Consider the following 20530-nt stretch of genomic DNA (forward strand, 5'->3'; position numbering starts at 1 on the left):
ACCTAATTAGTTTTTACTACCTATAGACTATATCCACAACATAGAAAGGCCTTTAAATATACTTATAAATTATAGCGTAACCTAGTTTAGATGGAATCTAATGGTATTATAGTGGTTTAGGGGGGTAGTCAAATTTGATCTCTAGAGCCTTGCAAAATCTCATTAGAAAATTAAGATTTTATATAATTATGCTCCACCAGATAATTAATTATAATATTAAGGATATATTATTACTTATTTTACGCCTAAAATTAATAAGATTATATATTAGTCCTTATTTATAACTATTGACTGCACTATACTTCCTAAATCAACTCGTAGAAACAGCTAAAATCTACTAAAAAGCTTCGTCAAAAAGCTTTATATAGCTTCAAATCTATTCCGGAATAAAGCAATTAATCCGGAATAAAGCAGCTTAAAGCGATACACGATTTATTCCTCTTTAAGGACAATCTATTCCGGAATAAGGCAGAAATATTCCGGAATAAGCCGTATACCGGTATTGGGCAGAACAGGAGGTGCGTTAGTATATAGACCATGTAGCCCACCTCAGTAGAATTGACAGTCACCACCGTCTAAATGAGCATACGATACTATACGTATTTCGTGCCCCTAGACACGACTTACTTATACTATTAAATTGGTACCAATACTGATTAGTGAGCGCGCACAGATTAGGAGATACGCACTTGCTTAGAAGACGTCTGACGCTCCACCTTGCAAGCCCCTATTTCAGTTAAAGAGAATTAAAGTACTCTAGATTTAGAAGACGTCTGACGCTCTACTTTACCTAGAATTACCTTAAATCTACCCTGGTTTTAGAAGACATTTACGCTCCACTTTAATTAGAGATATTAACCACTGTACCAGTAGTCAACGCAACCACATTAAGAACGCGATTACACCAAGAACGTAACCACCCCAACCACCTCGAACCCCAACCCTCACTATACCCTACCGTAATACCCCGGCCTCCTCTCTAACCCCTTACGGAGACCCCTTACCCTTTTACGAACCGTTACGGACCTGTTAATTACTTTTATGGACCGTTACGGAGACCTCCTACCCCTCTGCGGACCACTATGGACCTGTTAAGACCCCGTACGAACACCCTTACCCTCCTACGAACCGTTACGGGCCCGTTAACCGATTTTACGGACCCTTATAAGACCTCTCCCACCCGCTATGCACTAGACTATATTATATAGTATGGTAGACATCAGCAAGCAAGTTAGCGAAGGTTAAAAGAAGTAGAGATAAGGAGTCGACCTTACGTCTATAGATGACGTTAACGACTATATTTAATTCAAAACCCTTAAGTACAAATACTTTAAGTTTATAAACGACGACCTATAGGAATAGTACTAGGAAGACTTTGCGGACTTTACGGAAGCTATTTTTAAGGCCTGCAACCCTACTACTATCCGTAACCTACGAACCCTTTTACGTTACTAAGGCGTATAGGTTAAAAGGGACAAATAAGTTACTGTAGCACAGTCTCTATATAATATAATACATAAGGAGGACCAAACAGAATGGACTAAGGAAGAAATCCTAGACCAGTTTAACACTACTAAGGAACTCTTTACTTCTTCTAAACTTAATATAATCGCTAGCCTTATACCTAACCCTCTTAACCAAATTCGTCCTATAAACCTAAGCAGTTTTAGAATTAACCTTACGGACTAAAGTATACCCAGTACTTAAGTTACGGACCAAAATACCCCTATAACCTAAATTACGGACTATAACACCCCTGTAAACCAAAACACGGACTAAAACCCTTCTATTGTTTAAGCCACAGATCCGCAAGCTATATATCCGCAAGCTACAGACCCGTAAGCCATATATCCGTAAGCTATAGATCCGTAAGCTATATATCCGCAAGCTATATATCCGCAAGCTATAAATCCGCAAGCTATAGATCCGCAAACTACCTAAGTAAAGACCTATGGTAAGGAGCTAGCTAATCTGGCTAAGCTCTATACTGACAAATCTAAGTACAGCAGTAAAAACGATAATTTTAACTTTAAACTAACTATCTTTACGGACCTCTGTTAGAAGGCTAATATCCCTAAACAGGAGTTCAGCTAAGCCTACTCTACTATACTACGCGGCCTAGCACTTAACCACTATTACACCAACCTTAAGAGCAACCCCCTTGGCGTTCCCTTTAATAAGCTATATAAGGCTATACGCAACTACTTTAAAGGGCCGGAATATAGGCGTGATATCCTTACCCAATGGAATGCGACTAAGTTATAGACCGTAATAGACAAGAATACTAAAAAATTAACTATAGAGTGCCTACAAATCCTTATCAAAGACCTCCGCCACCTATAGCATAGTCTTAATATTAAGCTTCAAACGGACGACTTCTTACACAACAAACTAATTACAGCCTGCCAGGAAATGGAACCCTGCAAATACGCCTATTACAAGCCCACAGATACCGTAGCTGGCCTTATTAACAATTTACGGTCCTCTATTACAACGTACGAAGCCTTAAACCCGCCAGGTAGTACTTAAGCCTTCATTACGGACCTACAAGATCCGCAAACTGACTTAGATGCCTACTTTACGGACCGCCGCTACCGCCAGCAGCACCCACATCGACCAGGTTCTACCCGCAACCTCCGCAGTAACTCCCGTACAAAAGCATACCCCCGTAGACGAACCAATCAGAAGTGCTTTGTGTGCGGCAAGGAAGGATATTAGTTTATAAGGCATACCTAAGAAGAACATAACAGGTCTAAGAAGAAATTTAATAAACGGATTAACCAGTTTATCTTAGAATATAAAGGAGAGAAAGTAGAAGAGTCTCTTAATAAGTTAATAGAAGCCCTTATAATTAATTTTAACTTAGACGCTTAGGAATAGAAGACCTTAGAGACGTTCCTAACTACTTTTAGACCTTTTACGGACAGTTAAGCCTTTAATACTATGACCATATTAGCCAACCGTTCCTTTATACACTTAATTATACCCAAAAACTAGCCCGTAAGCATACCTGTTAGACCCGTTATAGACGTTACAGACTACGAACAGGACCCATTTGCATATATTACTACAGAACGCTATACCCCTAAAGAATTCTATAGCGTTATAATCGATACAGGTACCTCTAAGAAGTCTACTATAGGTTACAGATAATACCTTATATACAAGACTACCGCAAATAGCAATACGGACATTGATACTATGCAAGCTAGGGCCATAAACGTCTAATTTAGTATTAGTTTAACCGCATTAATTAGATTAGTCGCAGTTAAGACCCTAATTAGCCTAGTTAACTTCTATATAGTAAAAGCGGACACCCCTTTTCTACTCTGCCTTGCGGATATAGATAGGTTATAGGTCTACTATAATAATATAATGGATACCTTAACTGGCCCTATAACTGCCCTAGGAAGTAAGTATATTACCTTGCTAATTATACGACGATTCGGACACCCGTTCCTTATATAGGGAGAGACTTTACAGACCTATATTTAGGAATCTTTTAACTATAACCCGTGCTACCTCACTAGTACGGAAATCCACCGCCTACACCGCCGTTTCGGCCACCCGTTAGCTAAAAAGCTGTATAGAGTCCTTGAACGCTCTAGACACGACAACGTTAATAGGAAGGCAATTAACCACCTAATCAAATACTGCTTCTTTTGCTAGAAATACAGACGTTCCCTAGGCCGATTTAAGTTCACCCTTTATAAGGATCTTAATTTTAACCACTTAGTGTATATAGACATTATATACATTAACGGCAGCCCAGTATTATATATAATTAACAAGGCAACCCACTACTAAGCCGCCCGTTAGTTGCAAAATATATCCATAAAATATACTTAGGATATTTTATAGACCTGCTAAATTAATATATACCTTAGACCTCCTAAATATATCACCCACGACGCTAGTAGGAACTTTATCAGTAAGGAATTCCAGCAGTATACTACGGCCATAGCTATATTAACAAAAGCCGTTCTAGTTAAGGCGCACTAGTCCGTTAGGCTTATTAAGCGAGCTTACCTAGCTTTATAAAGAGCTTACTAGATTATTATAGACAAGTATAAAAACATCTAAAAGGAACTAGCTTTATAGATAGCCATAAAAGCCATTAACAACACCGCCGGCCCTAACGGACTAGTACCTACCCTCTTAGTCTACGGAGCCTACCTAAGGATAAGTAACCTAGACCCTCCGGCCCTATCTATTACAGAACAAGCAGCTGCAATACGGAAGGTAATAGTAGAGATAGTTAAGCTACGGGCCAAACAAGCTGTCAATAACGCCCTATACTACCGTAACGGACCTAATATAACCCCAGTACACAACCTCCCGCTTAACTCTAAAGTCCTCATATAGCAAGAAAGCGGCAATTAGACTAGACCTTACTGTCTACTAGCCGTAAAAGACGAGACCTACTATATATAGCTCCCTAGCGGACCAACAAGCTTTAGAAGCACGTCCGTAAAACCCTATTTACGGCCCAAAAATACCAATAACGTCAAACCAGACGAACTAGAAGCACCCGCCGAACTAGACGAACTAGAAGCACCCTTACCTACTCTAGAAGTCCCCCGCAAACCTACTAAACCCGCTAAACCTGCCGTAAAACGTGGCCGAGGACGCCCCCAAAAGCACCCTATAACTAAGAACCCTATAATAGAGAATTACCTAACCTCTATAGATACCTCCGCAGACACATCTACAAAGCAACCTCTACCTACGGATATATTAGTTCTAGTACAGGAAACCCCTTTTACGGACTTACAACGCAAAGAGATTAATAGACTACTTAAGAAGGGCGTCTTTGCGGTTATAACGAAGAGAGACGTTCCGCAAGGCGTCCGTATATTTAACTCGCGCTTCATCAACGAAATTAAGCACCCTAGTACTAATAAAGCCTTTAAAAAGTTAAGGCTCGTCGTATAAGCTTATAACGACCAGGGAAAGGACCTCGTCCTTACGCAATTGCCTATAATTCAACGGGTCAGTCAACGGATTATACTTGCGCTTATACTGGGTCTATAGAAAACCAAACCTATAGCTCTCTACTTACGGGACATCTTACAAGCCTACGTGCAGTCTAATATCTACCTAAGTAGGGATATCTTTATACGGCCACCGCTCGAGCTTAATCTATAACTAGGAATAATTTTACGGGTTATAAAACCACTTTATAGAGTACCAGAAGCTAAAAACCACTAATTTAAGACGTACCACCAGCACTACGTCAGTAAACTCAAGATAGAGCAGTTGACCTATAACCCTTGCCTCCTATATACCCTATTAAACGGCCTTAGCATCATTGGACTCCAAACAGATAATACCCTCTTTTTAGCGGACTAAACTTTTATAGACGCGGAAGAGACTAAACTATAAGAGGCTAAGTTCCTAGTAAAGCTATAGGAGCAGTTAACTAAGTAGACTTTAATTAAGTTTAACAGAGGCTTAATTATATAAAAGGGCAACTTAATCTAGCTAACTTAGGAACGCTAAGCTTAAAACCTAAAGCCCATTATAGTAAAGCCTACGGACCTTACTAGTTCCCACAGAGAGACCTATAAAACCGTAAATATAAAGGACCAATACGCTGTATAGCGTATAAGAGGTGCCTATATTACCACAATCTGTTAACCCAAATCTGCTTACGACTTATCCTTTACGGCCTAGGCAGTAGATCCGCAAGAAGAAAATATTAAGCAGCTTAATAAGCGCATTTAATAGCAGATTAACAACGCGATAAGAGGACTTACTTTTATACCGCTAGACCTAAATTCTATTAGCGTAATGGTATTTACGGACGCCTCCTTCACTAATAATAGGGACCTGTTATCGCAAATCGGCTTTATAATTGTACTTACGGACCGTAATTAAGACGCAAATATACTATATTGGTCTTTAATTAAATGCAAGCAAGTAACCCGCAGTGTACTAGCTTCTGAACTATATGCACTAGCCCATGGCTTTAATATAGCAGCCGTAATTAAATTAACGATCTAGAAGATCCTATAACTGGAGCAGCTACCCCTAGTTTTATATACCGATTTAAAGTCCCTTTACGACTGCCTAGTTAAACTAGGTACAATACAAGAGAAGAGGCTCATAGTCGACCTAATGTACCTACATTAGGCCTACGAACGACGCGAGATTACGGAGGTCAAATGGATCAGCAGCGGAGACAACCCAGCAGACGCTATAACGAAGGCAAAGCCGTGTCAAGCTCTTAAAACCCTAATTAACACAAATAAGCTTAACCTAAAGGTCACAGAATGGGTAGAGCGAGACTAACGGAGCATTTATAGTTCAGTTACGGCCCGTTCGGAAGGCCGTATAGTGCATTTACGGCCCGTTAAAAGGCCGTATAGTTTATTTTACGGACCGTAAGCAGGACTTACGGCCAGCTTGGAGTACCGTTCGGAAGGCAACCCAAAAGGCACCTCGGGAGGGATTTCCTATATATTTTCTTTTATATTTTATGGTTCTATTAAGGCAATTACGGAGGCTATACGCAAGTGGTTCCATTTTCCAAGTACCGCCAGTGTATAATTACAGCACCTGTCGTACCAACCGCGTGCTTACGCGTTTACACGTTTAATATACCCACTCGCTTACGCGTTTGGTACACTCCTAAATCACTAGCTAGTTAAGGGGGAGGTGCGTTAGTATATAGACCATGTAGCCCACCTTAGTAGAATCGACAGTCACCACCGTCTAAATGAGCATACGATACTATACGTATTTCGTGCCCCTAGACACGACTCACTTATACCATTAAATTGGTACCAACAGTTATTAATAATAAAATTAATAGACGTATTATATAGCCAAAAAATCCATATATAACTATTATATAAATAAGTTTTTGTAATATTTATTAACTTTATTAACTCTTTTATAACTACTAACGTAGGTGATAGGGTTATGACGGTCGGCATAGTTATGACGGTGGGGCACCGCCTTCCTAATTAGGCTTAACGTAGGTAATAGGGTTGTGACAGTTTGGAACATTCAAAATTCTGCCGGGTGCCCAATTGCAGGTGGAATACTAGCGTAGGAAGGCTCTGCATGAAGCTCTGCACGAAGCTCTATGTAGGAAGGCTCTGAGTAGGAAGGCTCTGCGTAGGGAAGCTCTGCGCGAAGCTCTGCACGAAGCTCTGCACGAAGCTCTGCACGAAGCTCTGCACGAAGCTCTGCACGAAGTTCTACACGAAGCTGTGCACGAAGCTGTGCACGAAGCTCTACGTAGGGAGGCTCTACGTAGGGAGGCTCTGCGTAGGGAGGCTCTGCGTAGGGAGGCTCTGCGCGAAGCTCTACACGAAGCTGTGCACGAAAACCCCCTGAAGCCTCTGCGAAGCCCTGCACGAAGCTCTACGTAGGAAGGCTTTGTAGAGCTTTGTAATTGTAATTGTATTTATAGAGGCCTTCGTAAAGGCTTTAGGGGGCTTTCGTGCGAAGCTTTGTGTAGAGCTTCGCGCAGAGCCTCCCTACGCAGGGCCTCCCCGTAGAGCTTCGTGCAGAGCTTCGTGCAGAGCCTCGTGCAGAGCTTCGCGCAGAGCTTCGTGCAGAGCTTCGCGCAGAGCTTCGTGCAGAGCTTCGCGCAGAGCTTCCCTACGCAGAGCCTTCCTACGCAATTATGCTAGTATTTCACCTGCAATTGGGCATCCGGCAGAATTTTGATGTTCCAAACCATCACAACGCTATGACCTACGTTATACTTAATTTGGCAGGCAGTAAGCCTGATTAGGAAGGCGGTGCCCCACCGTTATAACTATGCCGACCGTTATAACCCTATCACCTACGTTATATAGTAAGGGATTAGCTATTTGCTAGGGCAGATATAAATTATATATTACTTAAATGCTTTTTATAAGTAGGGGCCTATATAGAAGAGGCCGCCAGGCAATGCACGCTTACAAAGCAATGCACGGTACCAATATCCCCCCACCAAAATACTTATAACTTAATAACTGTAATAGCTACTTATATTAAAATTTTAATATAGCTTACCAATTAGTAAGTTAAACTTTTTATAAATTTTTTTTTTATAAAAATTATAAAATAAAAATAAAATATAATAAAAAACATTTAATAAAAAAAAAGGCAATAAAATATTATATAAAATAGTAATTTAAAAATTTTTACTTTATAATAAGTTTAACTTACTAATTAATAAGCTATATTTAAAATTTTATATAAATAACTATTATAGTTATTAAGTTATAAGTATTTTATAAATATATTTTAATATTATATATAAATATATAGTATATGTTGGAAGACATTCGTCTCACGTATCACGCGTATAGAGCACGTGACCTACGCGAGACGCGCATGTACTATTGACACTGCATTGGAGAATAGGAGGATCAATAATCAATCATATCAACACCGCATACGTATCGCCACTACAAGTGATATTCGTGCCCGTTGATTAGATTATGCATACCGACAGTATAGTTTTAAATTTAAAAAATTCTACCTTATAAAAAGCTTAATTTACTATTTAATAAGCTATATTTAAAATTTTATATAAATAACTATTGTAGTTAATAAGTTATAAGTATTTTGGTGGGGGGATATTGGTACCGTGCATTGCTTTGTAAGCGTGCATTGCCTGGCGGCCTCTTCTATAGTAGTATAATAGCTTATAGTTTAAGGTGTTTTTTAGTAGTTTTAAATAGTGTATAAGATCTAATAGGAGGACACTAAATAATACGCCCTATTCTAGCCCCTTAAGGACTAAATACTCTTACTATATTAAAGGCGGTATATAGGTAAATTACTAGACCCTCCTACTACCCCCTAGGCCTTCTAAGATACCTTAGAAGTATAGTATAAAAGGTAGATATACTATAAAGGTAAATAGGCTAGGTAAAAGAGGAGCGTGTAAAACTAGTTAAAAGGTTATACCTAGGTTTTTCCCTTACTAGGGATTTTTCCTATAAATAGAAGGTAGAAGTCTATATAGACCTAAAAAGAGGACTAAATTGGGCAATAAATAGAACAAATAATATAGTTTCTTATTTAAAAAAATTTTTAACTAGAGAGAAAAGTAGAGGTATTTAGTTTATACTATAATATATAATATATAATATTCTTAAAAAGCCGCTATAGTAGTAGAATACGCTTGCTACTTACCTAATGAAGAAATAACTACTCCTAATTAAATTTACGGCATAATGCGTTAGGAAAAATTTATTAGCATTTAATTTTACTTTTCTGCCATTTTAATATTTCCTAGCATTCCTAGCATTTTCTAGCATTCAGCAGCTAAAAGCGGCATTTAACTATTAAGTATTAACTATAAGATTACTAAGTATACATAAAAGTAGAATTTTTAGAATTTTTAGAAACTTTATTAATAAATATTAAAATTATTACCCCTAAAGCTTTATACAAAGCTCTATATATAAAGGCTCTATATAAGGCTCTATATATAGCTCTATATAAAGCTCTATATATAGCTCTATATAAAGCTCTATATACGGAGGCTCTATATTAGGTCCCCGCTATATTTCTAATAGCCTTTACATATACCTCTACTAAGTATACCCCCTATATAGCCACCTTTTTTTTTACCTATACTTCCTTCCTTATATCCTTCCTACCTAGGGAGGCACTAGAACGGCAGCTAGTAGAGGACTATTGCTAAAACTAGACGACTGTTACTAGAACTAGATAACAACTGTTTAAATAACTAGCTAGCGAACACTATACAAATACTATTAAATGCGCGGGATAAGCAACGCTTATCTATTGCTTAAAGTGAGTAAGATATATAAAATGCGCGAGGAGGGCATTATATGTTAATTATGTATTAAGTGTAAAATAAGCTTAATAAAATAAAGACACTATTTGCCTGGGTAGCTGTAAATGCGCAATTAGCTGCACCACATTGTTAGTTTCTGTTAAATGCAGCAATTTGCCGCTCCTTGGTCGAGACCATAGGCTACAGGGCGCGGTGCGCGGATTGCGCATTGGTTGCCAAATGCCGCCAAATGCTGCCAAATGCTGCCAAATGCTGCAAAAATGCTGGTAAATTTTTTCCTGACGTATTAAAAATTTATATATTAAACGCGTTTAAATTAGCCCTAAATAAGTATAGGATCCTTATATTTAGTACGCTAGTAGTTATACTTATAATTCTATTTAGATTACAGGTAGTTATAGCGCTTAATAAATTCGTATACCTATTACTTGCTAACTAGTCGCGATCTAGCGTACTAGGCAGCTAAAAGGCTAGCTATCTACCGTACGGTAGTAGCAATAGGTGGCATACCGCATTAATCCATTAATAGGATCTACTGCTTAAGGCTCTCTTATTATACTAATATAAGACGGCGATTTAAGGTAACAGAACCGCGTTTTACTTTAGTGCCTTTATCGCGTCGCTGGGCTGTAGTTCGGGGCACATCGTACGTGCTAGTGGCAGCTCGGAAGCTTTAAAATTGGCCTTACTTATGGGCATCAATAGCTAGAACAAGTCTGCCCTCTTAAAAAACGGGGGTTTGTTGTTGTGGTGTAGCCATTGAGGTAGTAGTTTAAGTAACGCGTCGCGATTTTCGCGATTTTAGCCACATGCCCGCAGACTACGTTATGCGCCAACGCACCAACATTGGGAGGTCAAGGTAGGCGCAGCTTGACTACTCCGGTAAACTCTCTCACGTTTTTTGCTTGGGTTTACATTTCTTCAGCAACTCCAAAACGCACACTTGCACACTTCATCCCTTATCTAGATACAAATTGGAAGCGACCGGAACATCCAGCGCGAATCAAACAATATTTAAGGCAACACGCTCCCCTTGCCTTCCCATGCTTACCTAGTGAACGCCGCGCGAATTCGAAGACCGGCGGGGGAGAGAAATAGACAGAAAAGGATGAAATTAAGTACAACAGCTGGAGAGCTAGTTACCCTTTCAGCCTCGACTTCTGAAACGTAGGTAAGGTGCAGGCTTGAAAGCTGTTGTATCTATCGTCTATACTTCGCTAGCTGCGCCATGATCTCGTTCATGTCCGGCTGACCTGGAGATGGGACCTGATTAGTGGTTTGATTTTGCGGAGGCGGAGGAGGTTGCTGTGGTGTGGGTAATGGAGCTTGGCCTTGGCCACCCAAGAGAGAAGCGAGCGCAGGGTTGTTTGCCATAGCCGCATATGGATTAGAGTTTGTATGTGGAAGAGCTTGCTGTCCATATGCAGGTTGCTGAGGGGGTGGCGCTGCAGTGGAGCTAAGCAGACGCGCAAGGTCGGGAGTTAGACCCGTAGGTGGCTGCTGTTGTGAGGTTTGGGAAGGAGCTTGCTGTGACATGGCACCAAGCAACTGCTGCAGGCCAGTTGTATCGAGAGAAGAAATAAGATTTGAGAGATTGGCGTTACTTGCTGGAGGTAGAGATTGGTTGGGTGGGTTTTGGGGTGGGGGGTAATTGGGTTGCGGGACTGGAGGCATGCCGTACTGCTGTGGTGGTATGCCGTATTGGGCTGGCGCTGGTGGAGCAACAGGCACAATACCGTGAGTTTGTTTCGCATTGACGACTAGTACGGCGGCGATAGACGGGTCGAGATTGGCGTATTCTGTTGCAAGTTAGCAAATTGCACATCTCTTCGATGAGAAGCACGTGCCTTCAAAGCGGACATTGTCAGCGCCGCCCCTTCTATCAAACACCTGAAGTGGTATTTTGTTTGTCTGGACTGAAAGCTGTGTGAGCTTTGATACAGCTTGGACACCCTCTAGTATCTGCCTGCGAACGACTGCCGCTTCGGACAGACGTGGGCTTAGCAGGAGCACATTGCACCGCAGGCCACGCTCTTGGAAACATCTCTCTACCCAGGCTATGAAATCCCTGATAGGTACGTTAGCTCAGAAAATATGCAGCACAGAAGATGTTCGCACGTACCGTGGGAGATCGTCTATTACAATGACCTGTACATCTGGCACATCCTTTGGTGCTCTGCGAGGCAGTGGGAGATCGTCATCAAGATCTCTTCTCGGGCTCGGGCTCCGGTATCTTCCCCGACTATATGGCGATCGTGACCTACTCCTCCTCCTACCGTCATATCTATCACGACTCCGGTCCCTGTTTCGTCCACCACGTCCACCGCCTCGAGGAGATGGAGAGCGGCCAGGGCGGTAGTCGTCACGTCCCCGACGAAAGTCCCTATCTCGAGGAGATGCTCCATTTTGACTGCCAGTGTATCGATCTACTCCACGTCCTCCCTGTGGACCTGAACCTCCTCGAGTATAATCTGGGGATCGCGATCGTCGGCGGGCGCCGCCTCGAGCATTATTACCGCCATCCGCATTTCTAGTGTTTCTCTGTGGTTTCGATATTTCAAGATCTATGGTGGTCAGATAAAAAAAAAAGTATGACATAGTTGAATCTAACTTACGCATCTTTCTCCCACGAACAATTTGACCTTGCTCAGCTTGAAGCGCGCGGAAGCATGCTCCAGCGTCTAGAAATTGCACAAAGCCATAAGCTTGTTTGATAGAAATCTGCGCAAGTTTACCGTGTTTGTAGAATCGGTGAAATATGTCTCGTTTCGTGACCTTCTCGGTGGGGAGGTTGCCTGCACGTGGTTGGTCATCATATCTTTTGTATCTAAAACTGTAGTTTACCCACCGATAAAGAGCCTAGAATTAGACGGGAACTGATCCCATTGCCCGTCTGTTACAAATCTTCTCTCCTCTTCAAGAAACTCTTCATATATTCTGTTGATTTCGGGGGGCCACCGAGAGTCTTCATCATCGGCGGCATCCCTATCTTGTCGTCGATCAATGGAGTCTCGCTGCCGATAATTGGGAGTGCCTGGGCTTTGGTTTGATTGAGTAGCTGAGAGTGGAGCTTGTTGTGGGTATGTAGCACTTGGCATCGCATTTGGAGGGACAGCACCCGGTGCTGTTGTAGTCATCAAAGGTTGTAGGCCGGGTTGGCCGCGGTATGGGGCATTGGGCGTTTTTCGACTGTGTGGATGGTACGACCGAATATCGTCTTCGGGGGCATAATTAGGATGGGTAGCGGGTTTCTCCTGAGGAGGAGGTCGGGGTGGGAGGTTTGGAGCAGCCGGTAATGCAGAGGTGGGCGACGTAGCAATTCCCTGTGGTTGGGAGGATTGGGATGGCATAGAAGCAGAGGCATTTCCTTCATGTGAAGGATTGTTACCAATGGAAGGGGAGAGATTATCCAAAAGTGTCTGGAAATTGACGCCTCCGCCGTTGCTAAAGCTCTCGTTGGACTGCTCTTGGTAGTGGGTCCCTTGTGTCGATTGGGCTTGATTGTCTGCGCCTGGGTATGGACTACGAGTTGTAGAGTCATATGGGATGGATACAGAGTTTCGATCTTCTTGTCTAGGAGTAGATGTGGCGTCACGGTACGCAGGAGCGGCTGTGTGATGCTGTTGTGCGAAATTCTGGATTGCAGAAGTATCTTGATTATTCGAACCAACTCCACTCCCGTACACTAATGACTTGGAGTAGTCATTGTGCCCATTCCCCAAGGCGCCATTTGCAGATGCGTTGTGATAGCTTGATACTCCCTGTTGCTCGTCGTAGTAGGAATTGGATGAAGAGGCGCCTGACGTGTGGCTTTGTTGCGAGATGGATTGGAAGGCGGACGGCGTGCCGAGATTGAGGGAGGATTCATGAAACATAGGGTCCATCTGCTTCTCAAGAATTGGGATGTTTGAAGGTGAGGGGTAATGGACGGGCTTCGGCGACTCGGGAGTGAGCGTTTTGCCGCGAAATTGAGCTGCTTCTTGTGGAGGACTGGATATCATGTATGCTAAGCCAGGCGCAAGGCACCACTCAAAGGATGCAGCCACAAGTGGAAAGGTTCAACTCAAGTCATCTACAATGGATTGCGGTAGTGGTGAGGGCAACTATGCGGCTTGCGCTGGGAGTGAAGCGGGGTGATTTTCTGTGGGACTTCAGTGAGCAAAAGGGACGCTGACAATTCAAATGTCCACTAGAGAAGGTGGGTCCCGATGGGAGAAAGACACGGGAACAGAGAGGCTTTGTCAGTGCGATGGGTGTCGAGGGAGGTGGATGGCGATGGAAGTGTGAGGGTGAGGGTGAGAGTGGTGGAGGTGGAGGTGGAGGTGATCGCGAACTTGCCGGGAATCAATTTTTGACGGCGCAGGGCTGTGTTAGTCACCCGTCTTGGCGCTCTCTCATTAACTCAGGCTCTTTGCTTTGCCATTTCAACACAATGCTGCGCAACACTGCGCGCCCTCTCTTTTCGCCTTTGCCAGCTGCATGCCTGCAGTCTATATTAGGCCTGAGGCTGTATGCCTCACACAAGCCGGGCAATGGCAGCAGCGAAGAGGACCTCCAAAAAGCTCGGAAATGGCTCGAGAAGCTTGAACCGGACACAATTCCAAAGAACATCTGTGAGCTATCCTTCAGCAGGTCTTCCGGACCGGGTGGGCAAAATGTTAATAAGTATGTACGAGGAATCCGGAAGTCATGCCCAGACTAAGCCTTTAAAGAGTGAATTCCAAAGCTACATTAAAGGTGCCTCTCGATTCGCTCTTATCCCATGTGCCAAGCGCACTTCACCTCGAAATCAGATCTTCTCGATACAATGCCCCGAGATCCAATTCCATAATCATTCAAGCGGATGATAGCAGGAAGCAAAATGATAACATGCATAGTTGCTATGCGAAGCTTCAAAACATGATTATCGAAGCAGGCAGGCAGGCACTCCCTGGGAAGACATCGGCCGATAAATCTCAGCGTGTCAAGGCCTTGTGCGTTTTACCGTTACTGACTATGCCCATGCCTAGTTTGCTAACAAGCTTGTAGGCAGAAGTCTGAGAATGAACAGAGGCTGCGGACTAAAAAGGTTCACAGCAGTAAGAAGATCGCAAGGAAGAGTGGTGGTAGCAATAGTGACTATTGATTGATACGTTGGTGGAGCTTTTCATCTCGCACACAGATTGTGGAGCGAAAAGTTGGAGGATCTGTGGAGTGGCAACGTTGATCCATCCTCGAAAACCTGGAATTACTTTCTGTAGGCAAATTTAAAAGGTTGAAGTATGACAAGGCCTTGAATGTGGGCTACTACGTGGAGTAGCCGTGAGCTCCGGTTGTCGAGAACAGCCACGCTCGCAGCAAAGAACCCCTTCAATATGTTAACCGGGTAAGAGCATCGTTGGGGCTTTCGTCAGCTGCATTATTGTGAAAAGGGTCAATAGTAGAGTCTAGAAATCCCTCGGTAGGTCATTGAGCTAACGAAGTTTGAGTTTTTAGGAGTCTCTCGTTCGAGCTCCAGCATTTCAAGCCGACTTTCACCAAATGTTTTGCGTCCTCCACCCTGCGTTCTCTTTGTAGGACGACAACGACATCGGCTACAGGATCACCACTGTTCTTAGAGGTCCCTTGCTCAACTTCTCCTAGAACGAAGCACAACTTCCGTAGCGATGAGGAGAAGACCTTTTTGATACTTGGGTCAATTTTCTCTCCTGCGCGTGCAATTGGGAGTATCCATTGTATGGCGAGTGTCGCAATCTCGCCTTTGATTTTAGGATACCGTTGTAACGAAGAATTAAGAGCATCTAGGGAAAGCCCGAGGGCGCGTGGAAAGTTAGGGGAATTCTGATCAATACCAATGAGTGGTCTCCTGAAATTGCAAGCGACTGCCGCAACTGTATCAGGAGGGGTTTGAGGATGATCCACCACACGCTTAAGGATACTTTGAATGCAAGGGAGGCTGCCAAACTCAGCGAAAATGTCGAAGAATTTCTCTGCGACCTTGGGCTCATTTTCAAATTGATTCATTGCAGCGTCGAATATGGCAATAGGAATAGCACCTGTAAGAACAGGGGTGGAAGCGAGATTCTGTAATGCAACCTCGTCCACAGTGTCCTCTTTGGCCAAACTTAGATTGTCATCCTCTGCGGTGATATCTGGGAGAGTAATCATGTCGGAATGATGATCTTCGTCCCTTCTTTCCTCCGGTGGACTAATATGTAGTCCAAGAATTCGGCTCCGTTCCGCAATCTTAGCAATGTAAATCATTTCCAGCTTGCCGTACTCTAGCCATAGAAGCTTGGAATTTTTGCAAAACCGTAATCCGCGTTGCATGTAACTTCTGGCATTTGTGATATCGGCTTGTGTTTCCATCGAATAGCGAGCGGCATATATCCAAAGCTCCGGCTTTGTAGGGTGCAACCTTAAGACGCTTGTCAAGATCTCACTCAGCTTTTTATAGGCTTTCTCTTTCCTTGCAAACTCAATGTATTGCATCCATAGTCCAATGTCTCCTTGAAATTTGCGGGTTGCGCGAGAGAGTATGAAAAATATCCGTTTCTGTCCGCTGAATCCAGATGCTTTAACTCCTAACCTCTTGACCCTTTTCCGCCGGAGAGCCTCCAAATTCATTTCGAATTCTGCATAGCGTGCGTAATCTGAAGGATGTGAACCTCGAGCGTTGAGGGCGTGTTCAAAGTCGGACCTTTTTTTTGCGATTGTACGGATTTCTTCCTAGGTATTGAAGTTAGCACGAGAAATAGTTATTAGACACAGTAATATACTGACCTTTGTAAACACCTTCTTACGCTCAAATTCTCGTAACTCTGGAACAGACTGTTCTAAATAGAAGCGTGCTTTGTCGCTGGCTCCCGCCATGATTGCAATAGCGATTTGGTTTGGGCAACTGTTGCTGCAACGAATTTCGGCGGAGAATATTAACGCCAAGATTTCGATAGCCTCACCGCCTTTGGATAGGAGATGGTGCTCCTTTCAAACCCTCCATTCTTCACGCTCCTTTTAGTCTTCTTTAATTCTATGGGGCGTAGCTGCTAAGCAGCTCTTTCAATCACTCCACATGGCAACTAAACACAAGGATGGGGACGTTGTCGCGACGGTAAATGCATTAATTTGATTCACCTATTTCTTCTGCTCATTCTTCCCTAGTTCTCTGGGAGATGGATATCGTGGGCGCATACAATTGCAGCATATGGTGAGATGCCCATTATGAAATGTGTAAAATTCACGTACTGATCATCATAGCCGCGTTTGCTGGTGCTTTAGTGGTTGGAATGTAAAGCTTCCATCTCGATTCCGACAATTCCAAGCTTAGAATCCACAGGTCTTTACATTACCACAAAATCGTGCAGAATGAATACTATGTTGGTCAAATAACCCTAGAAATGTCTCGATGGAGTTAACCAAGCCTCGTAGGGCTATCCTGACGAATGGTTTCCATCTGTATCCTCAACAATTGGAGATAGGTATCCTGAGCGATCCGTCTTTATGGTCTTTATCGCTATTACATCCGGTATGCGCATCGGCTATATGTCAAATGGAGGTACTGAAATTGGATAATTAGGACCGCGGTTTGCGTTAGTTGCCTTGTGGTATGTTATGACACGGAAATCGGGCTCTTCGTTAGCCAAATTCGTCGCTGGGGTAGGAATATTCCGGACATTGACCTGCGGCGGATGGACTTATGTGACATCGACGGATGATCATGGTTGGCATGATATATTCATGATCTCGTACCTGGTTGCTACTCTCCCTTGGACACTCGGGTGCCTTGCTCTAAGTCCAAGAAACGCAATGGCATTGAAGTATCGTAAGATATTTGCGAGAGCTTTCTTTGGCACTTTGGTACCTCTAATATACTTCTTCATCCAGCACAAGGTCCATAAAGTGGCAGGAGGTAAATTCCTAGTTGTTCACTAAATGACATGCTATAGACTAATTTGTTTTTAGCCTACACTACCTACGCGTTCTTTGAGTGGTCGCTGGTTCTTCTTGATGTCGCCTTTGATGCTGTTACTGTGCTAGATTTTGAGAGTTTCGAGATAGTAGTCAAGGATGTACGAGGTATTAGCCGAGGGTACGTTCCACGGCTCCCAAAGTAGATAGTATTACTATCGACCAAAAAAATGCAATGTTTCATGAGAAATTTCTGATCGCGTTTTGGCTCTGTTCAGTAATACAAAAGCCGTTGCCGACGCTGTCTTGGAAAAACAGTATGTTGTTATCACGCCCCACTTCCTTGAAGTTCCTAACTTTTCATAGGAAAGACAAAGATGTTAGCCGGGTCTTTGCTGGAGGCTTTTCGTGGCCCGCTGCTATTGATGCGGCTGCTGATGTGTACAATGGGGTAAGCATTGCCACCCGTAGGCCAGCAAGCATTTTCTGACTTGGTGTAGTTTGTTTTCTGGTCTATGCTTACCTCTCTTGGCCTCCTTGTTTGGTGTAAGTTCTAGCTTACCACAGTACCACTCGATATACTAACTAACCAGATTTCCCATTGTGGCACATGGGAATTTCTGGCTACGAGGTCATGGTTATGTGTACCGTCTCGCCCTTCTTACTTGGTATCAAGCCTCTTCGGTTCCTCATAGTTCGGAGGGTCCGCATCTGCCATTTATTTTCCCTCTCTGGCCTTCTTGCGTTCCTCGCGAAGTCTCCCGAAAGCCGACTCTTCTCTGTTGGGTTCGGTGTATGGATGGCATGTCTCTCGTGGGCAGCAACTTTCTACGCCGAAAGGTCTCAACCGCACCGTCTCGAGGCACGCATCTCTGCTTTTGGTTTAGGCTTGTTGGCTTCTAGTATTGCTAAATTTGCCTTCTGGACGAACAATCCTATCTGGCCCATTATGCATTCCCTGAACGGTGGATGGAACAAAGTCGGCCTTGTCATTGCTGTACTTTCTATTTGGAGATCTACTCGATATACTGCCAGTCCAGGAGCCGATATGCCTGCTCCAGGGCCTAGCAGGGGCTCTCCTACCCTTGCTGGCCTCGGGCTAGCTGGCCTCTTCTTCGCCATGCATTCTCTCCTTTCGGATTCCAGCACCATGATCCTATGGGTGTGGGAGGGTTACCCGGTTCGCGGCCCTCTAGCGGCTCCACACGGCGCCTACAGCCTTATTGCCATGGGGCTTGGCCTAGCGGTAGGCCTCTTCTATCCTAATTTTACCCGTAGTTGGACCTTGTACGGGGCTGGCTCCATTGGTGCAGCAGTCCTGACTTGCTACAGTCGCTGGTTTGGATACTACGGTGCCCTTACTCTAGCTTTTTATATCATGGCTCTTACACCAGTTCTCATTTCCTCTGCTGCAAAACACTCTCCCGCTGCAACCTTTGGTCTTGGCTTCCTGATCTACAATATTCTCGTCCTTGCGCATGTCTGGGTAGTCGCGTACGCCTTTGTACCTGGCGGCCCGCTGATGCGTGAGCACACCGATTGGGTCATGGCTGCAACTATGCTACTTATTGGGTGTGGTGTTTTCGCTGCCAACTCCACCACCGTGTCTCCCTCGAACCCTAAATATCGTGTTAAGCTCGGCAGCATCAATCCTGCGGCCCTGAAACAACGTTCCTATTACTTTTACATTCTGCTCTGTCTCGAAGCTCTTGCTATTGCAATCGCCTACCTACGTTTCCCGAGCTACGACTACACGCCATATCATGCGGAGGATAAATTAGTGACAGCAGGTATCTGGACGATTCACTTCTCTCTCGACAACGACATGTGGAGCTCGGAACACCGCATGCGCGATGTGATCAAGGAGCTCGAGCTCGACGTGGTTGGATTGTTAGAGAGTGACTTGCAGCGCATCATCATGGGCAACCGTGACACGACACAGTTCCTGGCTGAAGATCTAGGCATGTACGTCGACTACGGCCCTGGACCTAACAAGCACACATGGGGTTCGGCGCTGCTGAGCAAGTTCCCCATTGTGAACAGCACGCACCACCTGCTCCCCTCGCCAGTCGGCGAACTGGCGCCAGCGATCCACGCAACGCTGGACATGTACGGCAAGCTGGTAGATGTGTTCGTGTTCCACTCCGGCCAAGAAGAGGACCCAGAGGACCGGCGCCTACAGTCTGAGTACTTGGCTAAACTGATGGCGGACAGCCCACGCCCGAGTATCCTTCTCTCATACCTCGTTACGAAGCCGCTGGAGGGCAACTATAACACATATGTGGGCGCCAAGAGCGGTATGCGGGATATAGACCCGAGCGACTGGGATCGCTGGTGCGAGTATATTCTGTACAAAGGTATGAAGAGGACTGGATATGCGCGTGTTAGTAGGAGTACGATCACGGATACGGAGATCCAAGTGGGCAAGTTTGTGGTTGATGCACCAGAAGGCTCGGACGAAATTATTTCGGAGGACCAGGTACCTGTTGGACAGAGGTTCCCAGCACTTTTCAGGGGGCAGGGTGTCAGGGGACATCAGTATCACGTCTTTAATGAACCGAGGTGAGTTTTGTTTTTTTGCCTACTTTTTTTCTTTTTTGCTTTTGTTTGTGGATGGTCTTGGCTGACGGTTTGATATAGGTACTTTGCGTGATTGAAAGCATGGAGCTAAATCTGACGCGCATGGCCAGGGGAAGAGCAACACTGCAAAAGGCCGCAATTGCAAATTCAGTGGGCCTGGAAGTGTAGGATTGTTTTACAAAGTTGCTAGTAGAATAATAAATAAATGCTCTGTACACTACACGTGCGCGAGGCGTGCACCTTCTTTCACCGACAATTAGACTAAGTTTGTTCTGTCTAAATGGAAAC

The 20530-nt window shown here is 43.9% G+C and overlaps 4 protein-coding genes across 4 annotated transcripts; 2 read left to right on the plus strand and 2 right to left on the minus strand.

Annotated features, from left to right (window-relative positions):
* Positions 1-10586: 10586 nt before the first annotated feature.
* On the minus strand, positions 10587-14091 carry K441DRAFT_692914 (uncharacterized protein). Its single transcript, XM_067652604.1, has 5 exons — positions 12624-14091; positions 12391-12570; positions 11898-12339; positions 11623-11843; positions 10587-11574 (listed from the first exon to the last, which is right to left on the minus strand). Exons 1-5 carry the CDS (start codon positions 13774-13776, stop codon positions 10976-10978), a joined length of 2595 nt encoding a protein of 864 aa, XP_067508847.1. The 5' UTR covers positions 13777-14091; the 3' UTR covers positions 10587-10975.
* On the plus strand, positions 14025-14900 carry K441DRAFT_684289 (peptidyl-tRNA hydrolase domain-containing protein; the record flags this gene model as incomplete). Its single annotated transcript, XM_067651764.1, has 4 exons — positions 14025-14070; positions 14275-14440; positions 14488-14748; positions 14804-14900. 4 exons carry the CDS (start codon positions 14025-14027, stop codon positions 14898-14900), a joined length of 570 nt encoding a protein of 189 aa, XP_067508848.1.
* A 111-nt stretch (positions 14901-15011) lies between these two features.
* Positions 15012-16627, minus strand: K441DRAFT_729759 (uncharacterized protein; the record flags this gene model as incomplete). Its single annotated transcript, XM_067654205.1, has 2 exons — positions 15012-16483; positions 16538-16627. The coding sequence occupies 2 exons, from the start codon at positions 16625-16627 to the stop codon at positions 15221-15223; spliced, it is 1353 nt and encodes a 450-aa protein (XP_067508849.1). The 3' UTR covers positions 15012-15220.
* Positions 16628-16756: 129 nt separating this feature from the next.
* K441DRAFT_652826 (calcofluor white hypersensitive protein-like protein) lies at positions 16757-20499 on the plus strand. Its single transcript, XM_067647427.1, has 12 exons — positions 16757-16865; positions 16916-16961; positions 17012-17042; positions 17091-17130; positions 17183-17279; positions 17331-17663; positions 17717-17843; positions 17941-17979; positions 18029-18113; positions 18163-18208; positions 18256-20224; positions 20303-20499. The coding sequence occupies exons 1-12, from the start codon at positions 16827-16829 to the stop codon at positions 20313-20315; spliced, it is 2865 nt and encodes a 954-aa protein (XP_067508850.1). The 5' UTR covers positions 16757-16826; the 3' UTR covers positions 20316-20499.
* The last annotated feature ends 31 nt before the right edge of the window (positions 20500-20530 follow it).

The sequence above is a fragment of the Cenococcum geophilum genome (assembly GCF_001692895.1).
Source record: "Cenococcum geophilum 1.58 unplaced genomic scaffold K441scaffold_4, whole genome shotgun sequence".
Lineage (NCBI taxonomy): Eukaryota > Fungi > Ascomycota > Dothideomycetes > Gloniales > Gloniaceae > Cenococcum > Cenococcum geophilum.